At 40.7% G+C, this 16,649-nt stretch overlaps 3 protein-coding genes and 1 pseudogene across 3 annotated transcripts; 1 reads left to right on the top strand and 3 right to left on the bottom strand.

The window, feature by feature from the left end:
* Positions 1 to 1,393: 1,393 nt before the first annotated feature.
* ASA1 (anthranilate synthase alpha subunit 1) lies at positions 1,394 to 5,448 on the top strand. Its single transcript, XM_068459182.2, has 11 exons — positions 1,394 to 1,803; positions 2,145 to 2,317; positions 2,423 to 2,618; positions 2,896 to 3,047; positions 3,273 to 3,388; positions 3,455 to 3,701; positions 4,108 to 4,164; positions 4,300 to 4,452; positions 4,573 to 4,653; positions 4,787 to 4,873; positions 4,982 to 5,448. The coding sequence occupies exons 1-11, from the start codon at positions 1,656 to 1,658 to the stop codon at positions 5,303 to 5,305; spliced, it is 1,734 nt and encodes a 577-aa protein (XP_068315283.2). The 5' UTR covers positions 1,394 to 1,655; the 3' UTR covers positions 5,306 to 5,448.
* An 879-nt stretch (positions 5,449 to 6,327) lies between these two features.
* Positions 6,328 to 7,036, bottom strand: LOC137720168 (pleckstrin homology domain-containing protein 1). The gene has a single exon (XM_068459183.2). It carries the CDS (start codon positions 6,946 to 6,948, stop codon positions 6,517 to 6,519), a length of 432 nt encoding a protein of 143 aa, XP_068315284.2. The 5' UTR covers positions 6,949 to 7,036; the 3' UTR covers positions 6,328 to 6,516.
* Positions 7,037 to 7,675: 639 nt separating this feature from the next.
* Positions 7,676 to 11,090, bottom strand: LOC137721225 (LRR receptor-like serine/threonine-protein kinase EFR pseudogene; annotated as a pseudogene).
* Positions 11,091 to 11,585: 495 nt separating this feature from the next.
* Positions 11,586 to 15,037, bottom strand: LOC137720625 (receptor kinase-like protein Xa21). Its single transcript, XM_068459714.2, has 2 exons — positions 12,223 to 15,037; positions 11,586 to 12,122 (listed from the first exon to the last, which is right to left on the bottom strand). The coding sequence occupies exons 1-2, from the start codon at positions 14,930 to 14,932 to the stop codon at positions 11,701 to 11,703; spliced, it is 3,132 nt and encodes a 1,043-aa protein (XP_068315815.2). The 5' UTR covers positions 14,933 to 15,037; the 3' UTR covers positions 11,586 to 11,700.
* Positions 15,038 to 16,649: the final 1,612 nt, after the last annotated feature.

The raw sequence follows: 16,649 nt of genomic DNA, 5'->3' as shown, positions 1-16,649 counted from the left end.
ACCAAAATTATAAAGTTTTGAATAAATTTTTGCAAGGAGCGGTATTTACCTCTACAATGAATATTATAAATTGCATTATATTCCTTCTTCTGTATAATACTCAGATGTTGCATTATGCTTATATAGGGAGAGTTTGTTGCATTGGATTATTTCGGACTGGACTAGTTTTAGAGACTAAACTGGATTGGCTTAGAATTGACTAAGCTTGACAAATTTAGTGTAGCGTCGGATTAAGAAACAAGATAATTAACAAACTATATATTATACTATATAATCCATATCTTTTTAACGCTATATTATTAGTTTTATTTTGTTTCCTTTCTAGAAACCTCTTCCTCTCTCCCTCTTTTCCTCCGTCCAACTCTAGAACTTGGAGAGCTCTAGAATGCACGGCAAAACAAATCTCGTTTGAAATCCAGATTGAATCCCTGTCGAAATTGGAAGATCAAGATGAAAAACTCAGAAGATGAAGACAAAAACCAAACTCGATTGTCTACATGTTGGATCTCGTTTGAAACCCAAATCGAATCCCTCTAATCCCTCAAAATCACAGCCTCCTCCTTCCACAACCACCACCACACCCTTCTCCCAGATAACTCCCACAACAATCCAGGTCACTGATGACAAGAACAACCAATCCTCATCACCCTTGTCCAACTTTCTGGGTTCGAATTCAAAAGCCATCGATTGAAGAAAGTTGAAATTCCACCATAAAACCGATTGGCAATATAGGGAGTAACCTCTTATAAGCCCGTGCAAGGTCCCTCCTTCCATCAATGTGAGACTCATTCTCAACACACTCCCTCATGTGTGGCGAATTTTCAAACCTAACACGTGGACAACACAACGGGATGAAGTGGAGCGCGTGTGGCCATTTAGCTTTACACGTGGGACCTGCTTTGATACTATGAAGAAAGTTGAGGTTCCACCATAAAACCAATTGGCAATATAGGGAGTAACCTCTTATAAGCCCATACAAGATCTCTTTTCCCATCAATGTGGGACTCTTCAACATCGCCTGAAAATCGCTTATGCAACAGATGCTAAAAAACGACAAGGATGGCGAGGTGCTCAAGATCTTGCAGCACTTGGTCGCGATGCAACCCTCCGCCACCGAGTGGATGTTCATGATGGAGAGGGTTCTCACTGAAAGGAGAAAAACGATGGGGAAGATGAACATGGAACTGTAATCCCAACCTTTTCACATGGTAATAGTAGTGAGACGTTTAGCGAAGGTGAGTCCAACTTAGTCTCATTAAACTGCTTTTAACCGTGTCAAATAAGGAATTAGGACAGTAACTAAGCCAATCCTACTAATCCTGCCTAAAAAGGCCAAACAAACGCGGCCTAATCGCTCTACTTACGCACCCAAAAAATCTTAGCTACAAAATCTAACGTTGAGGGAAAAGATATACCATTAAACTTTTACCAAAAATTCTAATATTTAAAAAAAATAAATAAAATTGAATAACAGTTAAGGAGAAAAGATAAATAAGGACAAAGAGATTGTTACATGCATACACATTTCTGGGAACTTTGACCAGTTTTCAATAGTTCCACCACCCCATTTTCACAGGGAGCACACCCCAAGAGCACCGCTAGAAACACAGAGTGAATACCGGCGCCGGTCCATATTTCCGGTTTCCCTTTCGATAATGCTAGCCCTCTGCTTCTCCCAGCGCCTGGTGCCGCCGAGTCACCGGCTGTCTCAGGTTCCGGTCATCAGCATTTCGAGTAGAAACTCGAGCTCACTTGCATGCGTCCCCATAACGAAATGCTGCGCTCTCTCGAATCAATCGTTAGGTAATTTAACATTTTCTCAGCTTTATGTATACTGTTTGGTTGCTAAGAAAATGTGGGAAAAAGGAAAGAAGTATAACACGTTGAGTTTCATGTATTCGATCGTTTGTGATCCCGTTTTCATATAATCACCTCATTTAAGCAAATTATTTGATTTAAGCTCAGTTAGTTGGTGCTTAATTTTGGTTTAATTCTAGCGATTAGAACTTGTAATTCAATGTTATTTGTTTTATACGTGCAATTCATATGGATTAATGTTATTATTTTCAAATATTTTCTTTTAACATCAAGAACATAAACTTTTAAGTTTTTTAAGTTTAGATTTTTTTCTTCTAATTTTTCAGTTACTGATGCAAGCAAGTTTCTGGAAGCTTCAAAGAATGGAAATTTGGTTCCTCTTTACAAATGCATTTTCTCTGACCAGCTCACTCCGGTTCTTGCATATCGATGCTTGGTTAACGAGGACGATCGAGAGGCTCCAAGCTTTCTGTTTGAATCAGTGGAGCAAAACTTGCAGGTTTCAATCAAACTCTGCTAAATATGCTTTGATACTTGCTGGTTTTGAATTGACGGGTCTATTAGTTTTGAACATCGTAATTTCGTGTTGCATTGATTGTATTAGGGGCGCTTCAGCGTTGTTGGAGCTCAACCAACGATGGAAATCGTGGCAAAAGAAAATAAGGTGACGATAATGGATCATGAAGAAGGGCGCATGACTGAGGAGTTCGTCGAGGATCCGATGGTTATTCCCAGAAGAATCTCGGAGGGTTGGTGTCCTAGTCCTCTACTTATTGATGACCTTCCTGATGCATTTTGTGGTAAGAGAAGTGAAGGTCCAAGTTACGTTCTTTTATGACAATATCTTGCTAAGTACGCTGCGACGAAGATGTTTTCTGCTAGATTGTATGGTGCTTGTAATTCCAAATTGGTTTCCTAGATTTCCTATGCCCAAGCTGACATGGTTCTCTGGTGTGTTTGTGTTTTCCTTTTGCCGCGAACAATGTACGCAGATTTGACATTGGATGCGTTGCAGAAAGTACATTGGTTGTCAATTTAGACTGAGTAAATAACTTTCTGATAATCCGTTTTGCACAGGTGGCTGGGTAGGTTATTTTACGTATGATACAGTTCGGTATGTGGAGAAAAGAAGACTGCCATTCTCAAAGGCCCCCAAGGATGACAGGAATCTTCCGGACATACATTTAGGGCTCTATGATGAGGTCATAGTGTTTGATCATGTGGAGAAGGTACTCTTCTTTCGATCTTCTCACACGTCAAACTGTGAATCATCTTGAATGTACTAGGTTATAACCTTGGTGTGTATATATAGTATATGCTTTCTCTTCACATATGACCGCGTTATGCAGAAAGGTTCCCGACATTCTGTTCTTAACAAAAAGGAAAGGAAGTAAAATACTCTGACTCGGTTATGGTTGAGGTTCTTACGAGCTTTTGTTAATCTATCATCTCAGAGAGTTTATGTGATTCATTGGGTGAGGTTAGAACGGTACTCCTCTGTTGAGGAAGCTTATACAGACGGAGTGAAACGTTTGGAGGATTTAGTGGCTAGAGTGCACGATGTCGACCTGTGAGTAACTATCATACTTGCTTAAAGTTCCATTCAGCGCATATTGATTTGATTGTCTGTTGTTAGCCCAAGGCTATCTCCAGGATCGATGAATCTACATACTCGCCAATTCGGTCCTCCGCTAAAGAATTCAAGCATGACAAGTGAGGATTACAAGGACAAAGTTAAGCAAGCGAAAGAACATATACTTGCAGGGGATATTTTCCAGATTGTATTAAGTCAGAGATTTGAACGTCGAACGTTTGCCGACCCGTTTGAAGTTTATAGAGCCTTGAGGACTGTAAATCCCAGCCCATATTTGACTTACTTGCAGGTTTGTGAGTGTTTTCGTTGGAATTTTGTTAGCCCTTTTTTGGTATGGCCAATATCTGTTCCTTTTTTGTTGGTCAAAACTATGGTGATCAGGATTGCAGTTTCCAAGTAGGATTGGCTTTAAGAATCATAGAACGCTACTATGCTCGGTTTTGCGCCAAAATTTCTGTTAGCTTTAAGTACTCCATATCTTTTCTTATATTTTTTTTTTTCCAAGTCTTCCTCTACCTCTTTTGCCTTGGGCATCTATCTCATAATCACATCTTCTAAATAGAGTATCTGTAGGTTTTCTATTCGCATCTCCGGACTATCTTAACCATTTTCTCTCATTTTATCTTCGATTACGGTCACTCCTACTTTAACTAAAGTATCCTTATTCTTAATCCTATATTTTCTCGCGTGCATAGGCTCGAGGGTGCATCCTGGTTGCTTCAAGTCCAGAAATTCTTATGACTCTGAAGAAGGTAAATATGACCAGTAGTTTCTGTACTAACTTTTCCTTAACTTCTTTGAGTTCATATATAAGTGTGTAAAATTTAGATTTAATTAATAGATCATTAGCTACTTTTACTTGATGATAATTATAACGTTACAAACAGAAAAAGATCGTGAATCGGCCGTTAGCTGGAACTGTTAGAAGAGGGAAGACCGTCGAGGAAGATAAAATGTTAGAACAGCAGCTCCTTGACGATGAAAAGCAATGTGCAGAACACATCATGCTGGTTGATCTGGGTCGAAACGACGTCGGAAAGGTTTGTCTTGAACAATTACCAAATAGTGTGGACATTAATACGCATAACACATCACGCTGGATGATTCTTATGAGTTTCAGTAGTTAAGCTTGTTCTGGTGATGTGGTTTGTTTGATATAGGTCTCCAAATACGGTTCTGTGAAGGTGGATACATTGATGAACGTTGAACGGTATTCCCACGTAATGCACATAAGCTCCACGGTGAGAATCTCCGGTCTGATCGAGTTTGGAGTCAGTTCACGGTTTCTAAATGTTCCGTATTAGAGATAATACTTAAAATCTTTGTGACGGAATGAATCTTCAGTGACAAAAGCCATCACAATTCATCTTGCAGGTTACAGGAGAGCTGCGTGATGATCTCACTTGCTGGGATGCCCTGCGAGCTGCATTGCCGGTCGGAACTGTTAGTGGAGCACCGAAGGTTGTCAGCTGGCATTTACCTTCTTCCCTTTTAAGTTCAACTTCAACACAATTTCATCGTCGTTTGTGAGTTGAACACAATTTCATCGTCGTTTGTGATCTGATTCAGGTGAAGGCCATGGAGTTAATTGATGAACTGGAGGTAACAAGGCGTGGCCCGTACAGCGGTGGATTTGGAGGGGTTTCCTTTACAGGTGACATGGACATTGCTCTAGCTCTGAGGACCATGGTGTTTACAACAGGATCCCGTTTTGACACAATGTACTCTTACAAAGATGCCAACCGGCGCAGGGAATGGGTCGCTCATCTTCAAGCTGGTGCCGGCATAGTGGCTGACAGTGACCCGGATGATGAAACCCAAGAGTGCCAGAACAAAGCTGCCGGTCTCGCTCGTGCCATCGACTTGGCGGAGGCAGCATTTGTTAAGCAATGAGAGAGCGTGTTCCTTCCAGTTGTCTATGTAATATAGTTCTCAACTCTCGAGTGCACCCACAGTGAAAGTATCATGCACACAGTTTGCAATGTATCTTTGTACACAGTTCAGTAGCCATAGTAAAAAACAGCTTGGTTATCGAAGCCTCGTGCCAAATCTGCTTGGATAGCCTTCGAGGATGACAATGAACTTCTGGGAGCACTAAGCCGAGAAATAACTCACAACTACGGTGAATGCAGTGTAAAACAAAATGCAGAAACAAAACCAGAAACTTTCTCATACTCGTAATCGGCCACTTGAGCAGTAGGTTCCCTCCTTACCCTATAACTTGTAAGTAGAAACCAATCAAACTTTGGGGAAGACAACATCAGAAGGTTTCTCAGCAGAAATGCAGAAACCCCACTTCTCTTAGAGACCTAAAACTAGTTCAACAATCATTCTACACAATTACCGACTCCAAGGGGCCTGAAACTCACTCCAAAAACAACTCTCGTGCGCTGGGATCACGAAGCCAATCACGCACCGGCCGCGATGGGCCAAACGGAGCAGCCCAACGACTACGATGGCATCGAGTTCTGGTCAAACCCCGAACGCACCAGTTGATTCACTAAACAAAGCGAGTACATAAAGTTGTGGTGTTGCCGGTGGTTCGTGCTCAATCAAGGCAAGCTTTTCTGGTCCAAGGACTCCGCCGTCACCCGCGGCTCCAGGCCAAGTGGTGTGATTGGCTTCGTGATCCCGGTGCGAGAGTTTACTATCCAAAGCCAATCACGCACTGTCATGCCGCCACCGTGGCAGCCCAGGAACTCCGATCCCAAATCGAATTGTAACAACAGTAAAAAGAACCCCAATTGACATTAATCAACCCAAATCAGATCAAATTTACCCCCAATTCAATAACTTTAAACACTCAATTCAACTAAATCATAAAACTAGCAATAAAGCAGCTTAATTTAACAACTAGACAAAAAACCCAAAACCCAAAAACGGAAAGCAATTCAATTTCAGTCGAAATCTAATCGTTACCAAACAAAGAGAAACTTTAAATTGCTGGAATTCGAAAACACAATACGATCTGAATACATTTACAGAAGAAAAACAGAAAAGTGTCACTGAATATTTATGCACGAGCAAAAATACAAGGAGCGGAGCTCCACCACCACTCACCTACAGTAGTAATATGACCAAATTGCCCCCTCCACTCCATCCTCTCACTTCTTGCTATCGTAATCGACGACCTCGGAGTCGGTGACGGACCTCGAATGCTGCACTATGGACCGTCCGATCGAGTTGATCCAGTCCTCTTTCTCCTTCTCCGAGTCGGCGATGAAGTACATCGTCTCCGAGCGCGTCGACAGCTCGAACGCGTACTGCTTGTTGAGGACGTCCTCCGCTCCCTTCACTGTGAGGCACGACGCCACTGGGATCACGCCACGTGGCCTGGAGCCGCGGTGGACGGCGGAGTCCATGAACCAGAAAAGCTTGCCTTGCTTGAGGACGAACCACCGGCGACGCCACGTCTTTATGTACTCGCCTTGTTTAGTCAACCAACCGGTGCGTTCGGGGTTTGACCAGAACTCGATGCCGTCGTAGTCGTTGGGTTGCACCGTCTGGCCCATCGCGGCCCGCCATAGGCTCGCCATCGGAGTTCGGGTCGAATTCGGGTTTTTTTTTCAGAGCGTTCAACTGAATCTCGTCCCTTGCAGAATGCGTAACGGAAGGAAAGGTTAATAATAAATATATAAATAAAAATCTATCTGTTACACGACAATGATTTAGGATATTTTCTCATTTTTAATTGATTTTTTTTTTCTTTTCGTATTTTACTTTTTGGGGAAACATTGTGAAATTTGGTAATTAGGAAAATATAAGTTGGTGAATAAGTTGATGATGACATTGGACTGTTAGGTTATTAGGTGTAAGATTGTACCATTAATTAATGATAATTAAGTTTATATGCTAAAAAAAATAATTTAAAAACTTAATTCGATACACTAAGTATCATAATATAAACCGTTAAAATATTTAATTATTTGTATTATGATATTTTATATATTGGGTTTGCGTGGTCGGCACACAAAAAATATCTCTAAAAAAAGGAGAGGGTAACTGTAAGCCTTGTCCTAATCTTGAATATGTTTCCATGCCTATGATGTAACACCTATAAAAGTATCATGTATTCCTTGGTGATTAAGAAAAGAAGAAGAAAAATAGAATATGGCTTCCTTTTTGCTACTCCACCTCCACCTGTCCATGTATTTATGTGTGATGAGATACTGCTCACATTATTTTACTGGCTTTTTATGTGTAACGCATATTAGTATATCTCTCGTCACGTGATGAGAAATATGCTAATAGTAGGAATAATTTTACAAAATTGAACACCCAGGTATTTATTTGATTCTCAAAATTCATCAACTTATAATTAACATCTTACATTTTCTTAACAGCTGCTTATTCATAAGTAAACTATCATTTAGCTACTGATTTTCGGTCTCTCTCGACGGATTTCTACACCTATCAACGGATTTTGTATACGATGCAGCTCCCCGGTGACATCCTGCATTTTCACTCTCCGTTTTGGTGATTCTTCCGAGCACGCGAGCCCAATCTCGAGGACTGGAAGTATGCACTTCGTCACAAATGGATTCATTTCACTTATGTTCACGTAGTTTATGTTTTCTTCTCCCGCCTCAGTTTCGCCATTGATGTAGTTTGCTTCCTTTCCTTTTGCTGCAGGCGCTTTCTCTTCAATAGCGGCGAGGATAGCAGGATCCACGATCTGCATTGTTCTTTCAGGTATTGCCATCTTAACAAAGTTATGGAGATTGAAACCATCTTTGAACATTTCTTCGGTCGGTCTTCTTCCAGTGAACATTTCTAACACTAGGATCCCATAACTGTATATGTCCCCTTGTCTTGATGGTTCGCCACCAATTGCGTACTCTGTAACTCATGAAACAATCAAATTTATAAGTTCTGTGTGGACTAGATACAAATTTGGAACATTATATCTATAATACGCAAACTTCTACTATGTGTAAATTAAGGGTCACTCCGATAGCCATTTTATTTTAAGGTTTTAGTTTTCTTTTACCGGTTTTTCTACCGCTTCAGTAAATAGTCCAACTAGGTAGAAATTTGAGAAGTTGTGAAGTTTTACAAGAGTTTACCTGGAGCCGCATAGCCAATGGTTCCCGTTATTCCAACTGTGCTACTTTGATTTAGAGAGGAGTCCGCGGTAGCTGAAATGAGTCTTGCTAACCCAAAATCACCTACATGAGCATTCATGTCATCGTCAAGAAGAATGTTGCTTGGCTTCAAGTCACAGTGAATGATTGGTTGTTCACAATGGTCATGGAGATAGTACAATGCAGAAGCCACATCAACTGCAATGTTCAATCTTTGGTGAAGGCTCAAACTCCTTGATTGGTTTTCTCTGTGCAGCCACTGCTCTAAACTTCCGTCTGACATGTATTTGAAAACCAGAGCTTTGAATTCGTTGCCATTGTAATCCGTGCTGGAGAAACATGTTAAGATCTGAACGAGATTCCTGTGCCGGATATTTCTTAGTGCATCGCATTCCACCATGAAACTCTTGGAAGCTCATTTTTGTTGAAGGTTGAGGACCTTTATAGCAACTGAATTTTCTTCATTTTCAAGAATCCCCTTATATACAGAGCCAAAACTTCCTGAACCAATTAAAGCGTTTGGAATGAATCCGCTGGTAGCTCGATGAAGCGTTTCATATGAAACCTTTGAAAGGACGTTGATTGATGAGACTGCGGATGGTGGTTTCTTTTCCTGTTTTCTCCTCCAGTAAAGTGCAAGCAAGAACGAAAGCAGGATGAGACATCCCACCACTAAAGCAATTATAAGTTTTTGTTTGCGACCAAGGATCTTTCTAGGTTCTGATCCTTTGATGGGGCATGCTGGTAGCTGAAATTCCGATACACCACCACAAAGCTTTGTATTTCCAACCAATGATATTATGCTCGTGTTTTGAAAGGCGCCTTCTTTTGGTACCTCACCCTCCAGATCATTGAAAGACAGGAAGGAAGTCTCTGTAGATCTTTTGGAATCTGTCCTGATAAGTTGTTTAGTGAAAGATTTATACGCTGAAGACCACTCAAAGAAGCCAAAGAAGAAGGTATGATTCCTCAAAAGGGATTTCCTTGCAGGTAAAGAAACTCAAGGCTCAGACAATCTCCAATACCTTTTGGAATTTCTCCAGTTAGGTTGTTTCGAGAGACGTCGAGCACATTGACATTCTTTAGCTTACCCACCCCCACGGGCAGACTCCCAGTCAGTGAATTATGTGATTAATTGAGCAGGACAGATAAGGAGGAAAGACCAATAACCTGTGGTGGTATATCTCCACTGAGGCTATTGTCTGAGATGTCCATGTACTGCAAATTTTTGCAGTTTCCGATGCTCGGGGGAATGCTTCCTTCTAACTTATTTTCTGATAAGTAGAGTTGAAACATTTGAGTGAGGTTTCCTATGGAAGAAGCGATCTGTCCTGATAATCTATTTCCATCTAAAGCCAGTATTTGCAGCTGTCGGAACTTCCCCCGAAAAAAGTAGGAATGATGCCGATGAACAGGTTAGCCTGCATGCCTAAGACTATAAATTGTTGAAGTTTTCTAATGCTGCAGGAATATTTCCAGAGATTTGATTGACTCCGAGATAGAGTTTGGTGAGTTGGTTTGAAAGATTGGCTACAGAGTTGGTTGAAAGATTGGCTACAGAGTTGGGTAAAACACCTCCAAAGTTGTTCAAACTCATATCAAGTATTTCCAGGTTGCTGCAATTTGTCAAGGGTGTTATAAAATACAGGTCATTAGCTGAATAACTTTCTAGGTTATTGTTGCTCAGACCGAGCCAGCGGAGATCTGGAAGATCTCCGAAACTTGCTGAAACTTGCCTCACAAAATTGTTTTCTGCGATGTCAAGTATTTGAAGCTGAGAAGCATTGGAAAATTAAGCTGGGATTGTCCCCGAGAATTTGTTTCCACCAATGACAATTTGTTGGAGATGAGGCATTTTGAGGCCAATGTCAGGTGGAATAATGCCCTCAAATTCATTATCCGTAAGTGATAAGGTATTCATAGATGAGATGTTAAAAGGGAGGAAGGGATCATACCGGAGAGATTATTTGGTCCGATTGCGAAAAAAGATAACCTTTTCAGTTGGCCTATCTCCTCCGGAACATTCCCCACCAGGTTGTTATATGCCAAGGAAAGTTGTGTGATTGATGAAAGATTTCCCTAGGAAGTTGGGATGCCTCCTGTCAGATTGTTTGTGGCGAGATTGAGTGTCAAAAGCTTCGTAAACGAGCCAAGCTCCGACAGTATGTTGCCCATGAGACGGTTTGATCTCAAACTTATGATGTTCAATTCAGAGCAGTATGTCAAGTTGACTGGAATTACCCCCTCCAAAATGTTGTCACTAAGATTGAGATGCTGCAGTCGGAACAGATGACCAATTTGCTGTGGAATCTTTCCCGATAAGCTGTTGTTTCGAAGGTTGATAAACCTAAGAAATGAGAGGTTGCCAATGTGAGGTGATATAGTTCCTCACAAGTCTCTGGTTCAATGCTGCGACTCTCTGATGCCTTCTGCTGCAAGTAACTCCATACCAGTTGCAGAAATGAAAGGAGTCATTCCATGAGTTCAAGAACCCGAGTGGATCAGCTTTGTTCAGCGGATATGGATTCATTAAATTTGAGCAAAGCCAATCGATCAGTTTTGTTCCCAAATGGATTTGCAGAAGAAAGATTCATAACAAAGAGAAGGGTTGTTGAAAAAAGGTATATAGACCGAACTGAGCATAAGCTCGGAACATGAAAACCGACTATTCAGTAAGCAGAAGCAGGAATTCTGGTGATAAAATTATGTAGACTATGAGTTTGTAGGACGACGAGTAGACTTTCTTAGACATCACGGAAAAGGCGCTCTGGTTGCCGGATTAGTTGACTTCTGAACACCATGACAATTAGTTAACCTCTCAACACCATGACCAAAGGCAAAAAATAAATTATGCAGCAAACTTCCAAGAATAAGACCATAAATTATGTTTTTATTTACTTATTTGTATTCAGACTTCAAATTTCCATGCAGCTTTCTTTGAAACTGTTCTTACCATTGACAATTGACACACAGAACTAATAGATGACATGTTCTGCTGCTGTTGTGGTCAAAGAAAAGAAAAGGACAAACTGATGATCCATGTTTGAAAGAAAGAATCTGAAAGGAAAAAAAAATGCAGTTAAGTTCAATTCAGTTGAAAATTATTCTTGTTTATTCTAATTTTCGATACAATATTCTTCGTTTCTGCGAATTCTGGAAATGTAACTAATTACTCGAACAAAAGCAGATGTTTTACGGGGCTGATTAGGGCATGATCATATGAGTTATAGAAATTGAGGTTCCAGTTAGTACATCCCTAACTAGGCATAATCCTTCTACAACACGTCCCATATCCATCCGCTCTCTCGGCAACTCTGCGGAACAAGCAACTCCTATCTTGGCCATGATAACCAAGCACTTGCCAATTCTTTGCCCTTGATCATCTTGGACATGGTTCCTATTGTTTGTGGCATTACCACAAATGCTGCTTGTTTTAACTTGAAGAAGCACCGGATCACATATTTCTTCTACGCGTTCAGGCAATGCCATCTGAACAAAGTTGTGGAGGGTCAGACCATCTTTGAACATTTCATCCGTCGGTCTCTTTCCAGTAAGCATCTCCAACAGCAGGATTCCGTAGCTATACACATCTCCATATGCTGAAACCTCATTTCCCATGCCATACTCTGTAATTAAACATACGAACCATAAAGTTAATACCTTAAATAAAAAGAAGTTATTTTCTCGTACAAGTCAGAAAGAGGTTGAAGCAACAATCGTACTTACCTGGGGCAGTATAGCCTATGGAGCCATTTATGACATTGGCAGTGCTTCTGTGTGAAGGAAGTGAACACGAAGCATCCTGGACGTACCTTGCTAAACCAAAATCTGCAACACGGGCAGTCATGTCGCCTTCCAAGAGAACGTTGCTGGGTTTCAAATCACAATGAACTATTGGTATGTGGCATTGGTTGTGCAAATAATTCAGAGCATTAGCCACATCGATGGCAATGTTTACCCTCTGAATAAGGTTCAAATGCCCCTGCACAATGGGTGCCCCAGGTGGTCTATGAGCTGAAAAATGCAGCCAGTCTTCTAGATTTCCATTCGTCATGAATTCATAAACCAAAGCTTTGAAATCGTTTCCTTGAAAGTCCATACTTAAACACACGGTCAGTAATTTGATAAGATTTCGGTGCCTAATGTTTTTCAAGGCTTCACATTCAGCTATGAAACTTTCTCTTGAACAATGAGCATTGAGTACTTTCACTGCAACAATTCTTTCTTCCTGATTGATAATTCCACTGTACACAGACCCGAAGCTACCAGCACCAATCAAATTCCGAGAAGAGAACCCATTAGTTGCTTCGAGGAGATCTCCATATGAAACTTTTAAGAGTGAGACCTCCCATGAGGAACCTAAAGTTAACTTCAATCTTGCTTTTCTTGATAGATAAAGAAGCATAAAGCTCAATGCTTTTTTGGGTGGATAAAGAATGACGCACCACAACAGTAAGATAAGTCCAATACAGCCCCCACAAGCAAATGAGATAAGAAATGTCCGCCATGGAAATATTTTGGAGTTGCATTTGGGCAATTGTAACTGAGGTATACCTCCACAAAGCCGTGTGTTTCCTTTGATATGAAGCATAGTTGTATTCTTGAAAACTCCTTCCATTGGTATTGCACCTTGAAAATCATTATATGATAGGTTCAAATTCAGCAAGAAAGGTAAGCTCCCCAAATAGTTGGGAATGCTGCCAACAAAGTTGTTACGAGAGAGGTCGATATCTTCGATCCCTCTTAGAGAACTTAAGGATCCAGGAATTGTTCCCTGCAACAAGTTTCCTCTCAGAGACAAACTCATCAAACTTATGCAAATCCCTAAGGTTTCAGGAATGCCACCAGATAATTGGTTCTCAGAAAGATCCAAGGAAGCAAGATTCACCAAAAGACCTACTTCGAAGGGAATGGAATCAGTAAGTTGGTTGCTGGATAGGTCCAACTCTAGTGACAGGGATGATAAATTCATGACTTCATGTGGAATGGGACCGCTAAGATAATTTTGGGAAAGAACCAAAGCTTGCAAATTCGCGCATTCACCGAGACTTGGCGGTATGCTTCCTACTAAGTTGTTTGACATGAGATCTAATCTGCCTAACGAAGTTAGATTGCCTACAGAAGACGGGATAGTACCTGACAGCTCGTTGTGATTCAACGACAGATCATACAGTTTACTTAGTTTCGATATTGAGCTTGGTATAGGACCCGTCAACTGGCTTGCCTCAAAGCCTAGTATCCCCAAGTTGTTGAGATTTCCGATATCAACAGGAATGCTTCCGCGTATCTGATTCCCTCCCAATCTCATTACCTCGAGCTTTGTTGAGAGGTTGCTGAGAGATTCAGGTAGCACTCCTCCAAACTTATTGTCACTGATATCCAAACGCTTTAAATTGGTGCAATTAACCAGAGAAGATAGAAAATCCAAGTCACCTTCCTCATTATTTCCAAGATTGTTAGCATCCATTTCTACCCGGAACAGATTGGACATCCTTGCCAGATTAGGCACTCTTCCAGTAAACATATTGGCTGAGACGCCAAATAATGCAAGGTTGGATGCATGGGAGATTGAAACTGGTATTTGTCCACTGAATCGGTTGAAATGAAAATAAAAGGCTTCGAGGTTTGGAAAAATAGTGTGGCCCAAGCCAGAAGGAAGAGTTCCATGAAGTAGGTTTTCAAGCACCGAGATGACTGTAATAGAAGAGAGGTTGTATATGGAGGGAGGGATGGTACCATTCAAATTATTGGAACCCAAAGAAATATTTTTTAAGCTACTCAACTGGCCAAGGCTATTTGGAATACCTCCGTGCAGATTATTTTGTTGCAAAGATAGCATCTGAAGAGAAGAAAGATTTCCCAAAGAAGGTGGGATTTCCCCACTTAATCTGTTCTTGCCTAAATTAAGTACCTGAAGGTTGGACAGGAAGCCAATTTCATTATGAATCTTGCCACCGAGAATGTTATCGCCTAAGTCAAGGTAGCGGAGGTTAGAGCAACGTGATATGCTGACCGGAATATCACCCCTCAAGGAATTGTTACCAAGGCGTAATCGTTGCAGCCGGAACAAACGGCCAATTTCTGGAGGGATGCTGCTGTTGAAGCTATTGTTTTCGAGGTTTAATGTCCTGAGAAAGCTCAAGTTTCCAATGTTGGGAGATAGTAGACCTTCTAGTCGGCTTGATCGGAGGTCCAACACTGTGACTCTCTGGTGTCTGCGGCCGCAAGAAATTCCAGGCCATTCACAGAAGTGGAGGGATTCATTCCATGAGGCGAGGATGGCCATGCGATCACCCACAATTTCAGCTTTAAAGGCAAGCAAGGACAATCTATCCACTTCATCTCCTCGCAGAGTTAAGGAGGACGAAGTGAGCATTAGGAGAAATAGTTGCATGAAAATTGACCAAACGCCAACAACAATACCTGGGAACCTCATTTAAGCCGCTAAATAAAGTTCCTGTGATGAAGCAGAAGCAGTGTTATGCATGAAAGTAATTTGCAACGATTCCCGCAACTTCTTCGGTTATTATGATTGTGGTGGATAGGAGCCGTCTATGTCTGTGTAAGTGGCCCTCAGTTCTACAGACCAAAACAAGTTGACGCAGAGACTTCAAGTTTGATTGTGTTTGGATAACACATCGCTTTCTTGCAATTCATTAGAAATTTCGGATGTCAGAGTCGTAGAATCAACGCGGTTTTGCCAAATAAGTGTGATGACTGAGTCAATGCAACAACCATAGAAACAAATGTTGTTGGTGGTGTAGGGCTAAAAGTTCATCAAAGTTATGTTAATCTATCAATTAATAAAGAAATGAAGTCGTGGTAGTGTAAAAGAGAACCCGAAAAGAGAAAGGATAAAGTAATCATCGAGTACAGTAAGACAAGAAAAACAGATTTTTACTTTTTTTTTTTTATCAATAAAAAATTTATATAAAAATCCACCGCAATGAGGTAAAACAGATACTTTGTGGAGTGAGATTCTCTAATATTTAACACTGTTATCATCATGGCTTAGGGGCCGTGACTTCCGCTCTGCGGGCTTCAACAAGTCAAGCGGTCATATTTCTACGCTTACCATTATCTCCCTTTGGGAAATTCCACGGGGGGCTCGCTCACCCGTCTTTTCTGTAAATTCCAATATTGCATATGGGTCCCGCCACCAACACAATAAAAAATTAAATAAATCACAATTAAACTTGATATTTTTTCTCTCTCTCTGTCTCTCTGTCTTCCCTCTACCTGATGAAAACCAGAAGCCATGCTTCCCAAAATCCAGTTGTCGCTCCTTTCTGAAATTAATAACCATGGCAGCCAAGTTGTAAAACCCCACGAAAAAAAAATTTCCCAAGATCTAAATCTCAGTCAACGTTTCTCTCTCTCCCAAAATTTTGGACCGGCTTCTCTACCCTTTCAGTTCCTATACATTTTCATCAATTCCTATTTTATGCAATCACGGTTAAGTCACGTTAACATTTTATATTGATTTTTTTATAGAGATGTTTGGACCCAAATTTACACCATCGGCCCGTGCAATCAAGGTCATTGAGTGAGTATAGCTCTCAACCGTCGGATGAAAAGTGAAGATAATTTTGTTATTATTGAAAGATAATGTTATGATTTTTATCATAATAATTATCGTTTAACAAATTATCTTGATATTTTCTTATACGCGATAATAAGATGCAAAGTAAGTTTCCAAGCAAGTACAATTCAAATGGACTTGGGACTCCTATTATCAGATTGAGCAGCAGCATGGTGATGGTGCATTAATATGAGATTTGAATAGTCAAGATGCATGGTTTTGGGATAATGTTGAAGTCAAGATAATGATGCAAATTGGAATGTCATTGGTACATGGAATTTGGATGACAGAAATCCACAACATTTAAATATTATAACCAATCTTTGAATTAGATTGGTGTTCTGTCAAGATGAAAGGAGCACACAACATTGACCGAGGAATCTTGACTTTAAGGGATATTATCAAAAAGGTTCTTTATCACAATATATGGACGCTGAGAGTTAGAATGGAACTGGAATACTTTATTTCAGTGGTGGCTGAGCATTACAACATCTATAAATAGAGGCAGTGGCAACAACAAAAACGACCTCCAATTCCACACACAGCTGCCCTGCGCAAACCTTTCAAACAT

The sequence above is a fragment of the Pyrus communis genome, chromosome 1 (assembly GCF_041283825.1).
Source record: "Pyrus communis isolate YQ-2024b chromosome 1, ASM4128382v1, whole genome shotgun sequence".
In the NCBI taxonomy this organism is placed as follows: Eukaryota; Viridiplantae; Streptophyta; class Magnoliopsida; order Rosales; family Rosaceae; genus Pyrus; species Pyrus communis.
This window is presented reverse-complemented; position numbering and strand designations above follow the sequence as displayed.

Bases quoted from the DNA above. Each gene is read 5' to 3' on its own strand.
- ASA1 (XM_068459182.2), top strand. From the start codon at position 1,656: ATGCTAGCCCTCTGCTTCTCCCAGCGCCTGGTGCCGCCGAGTCACCGG. The intron at 2,619-2,895 runs GTAAGAGAAGTG...CGTTTTGCACAG, and splicing joins CCTTCCTGATGCATTTTGTG to GTGGCTGGGTAGGTTATTTT. The intron at 3,048-3,272 runs GTACTCTTCTTT...CTATCATCTCAG, and splicing joins TGTTTGATCATGTGGAGAAG to AGAGTTTATGTGATTCATTG.
- LOC137720168 (XM_068459183.2), bottom strand. From the start codon at position 6,948: ATGGCGAGCCTATGGCGGGCCGCGATGGGCCAGACGGTGCAACCCAAC.
- LOC137720625 (XM_068459714.2), bottom strand. From the start codon at position 14,932: ATGAGGTTCCCAGGTATTGTTGTTGGCGTTTGGTCAATTTTCATGCAA. The intron at 12,123-12,222 runs GTAAGTACGATT...GTTTAATTACAG, and splicing joins CATAGGCTATACTGCCCCAG to AGTATGGCATGGGAAATGAG.